This window comes from Plasmopara halstedii (genome assembly GCF_900000015.1).
Source record: "Plasmopara halstedii genome assembly, contig: Scaffold_1737, whole genome shotgun sequence".
NCBI classification, from domain to species: Eukaryota; Oomycota; class Peronosporomycetes; order Peronosporales; family Peronosporaceae; genus Plasmopara; species Plasmopara halstedii.
Window position 1 is genome coordinate 1 of NW_020188647.1, and position 1,067 is coordinate 1,067.

The 1,067-nt window shown below is 45.3% G+C and overlaps 1 protein-coding gene across 1 annotated transcript; it reads left to right on the plus strand.

The window, feature by feature from the left end:
* Positions 1-38: 38 nt before the first annotated feature.
* On the plus strand, positions 39-782 carry PHALS_02135 (multidrug oligosaccharidyl-lipid polysaccharide flippase superfamily; the record flags this gene model as incomplete). The annotated part of the gene is made up of 1 exon (XM_024716653.1): positions 39-782. The coding sequence occupies one exon, from the start codon at positions 39-41 to the stop codon at positions 780-782; it is 744 nt and encodes a 247-aa protein (XP_024582231.1).
* Positions 783-1,067: the final 285 nt, after the last annotated feature.

Genomic DNA, 1,067 nt, shown 5'->3' on the forward strand with positions numbered 1-1,067 from the left:
GGAATCAATGGGACTTTAACGAATTTACTCGCGAGCGCATGATCATATTCTACAATAACTCTGCACCTGCAGCCGTCAATAGTTTAGTAACGAACGTCGCGGCTTCGGTGCTTTCTTTAATTGCGGCATGGTTTGGGGCAGACATTATCGCTGCTAATGCTATTGTATCGGGATTTTGGCGTTTATTGTGGGCACTCTTTTGGGGATTTGGAATGGGCACACAAATTCGTGTTTCTAATTTATTGGGTGCCAACAGACCGAAAGCCGCCAGATTATTAAGTATTCTTGGATTTATATGCACTGTCATTACCGTAACACTGCTCGCGTTGGGTGCTCTTGTCATTCGTGCGGATGTATTCCGATTGTACACGGACGATGAAGACTTGCTTAACATATGCGCGTCAGTACTGCCAATTTTCATCGTTGCGTTTATGGTAGAGGCAACAGAGATGGTTTCTGCCTCAGTTTTGGCCGCTATGGGTCAAGTACATATCACTGCATGGACCAGTGCACTAGCTACATGGCTCGTCGAGTTGCCCACTGCTTATATATTTGCAGTCGTACTTAAAGGTGGCTTCAAGGCGCTATGGTACTCAATTTGCCTTATGGAGATACTTAAGCTAATTGTGTACATATTTGTGTTACGTCGAATCGACTACGTTGAGATGGCGCGAGTAGCTGTCAAAAATATGGAAGTGGAGAATGACAACGAAGGGGTCGAGGGTGGAAGTGCGGCGTACAGTCCCCTCCCCACAACGGTCATGACACCTACAGCTGCTTAGTGCAAACTACAAAAAGTCGATAAACTTTACTTAGACAGACTGTAATACATGTTGCGCCATCAACCAATTAATAATACTGACATCACTGACTGAGTTAAGAGTGTGTTAATTCGACGTGGTATCACGCCGAATCACGTCGTAATTATGGCTTTGGATCGTCCGATTTCGCTCATGCTTTTTGTGTGGAGATCGTGCACGAGACAGCCGCCGTCAACTTGACTTCACACTTTCAACATTACCACACAGTCAACCAACAAAGTGGCGGGAGTGCTTTACAAGATAACG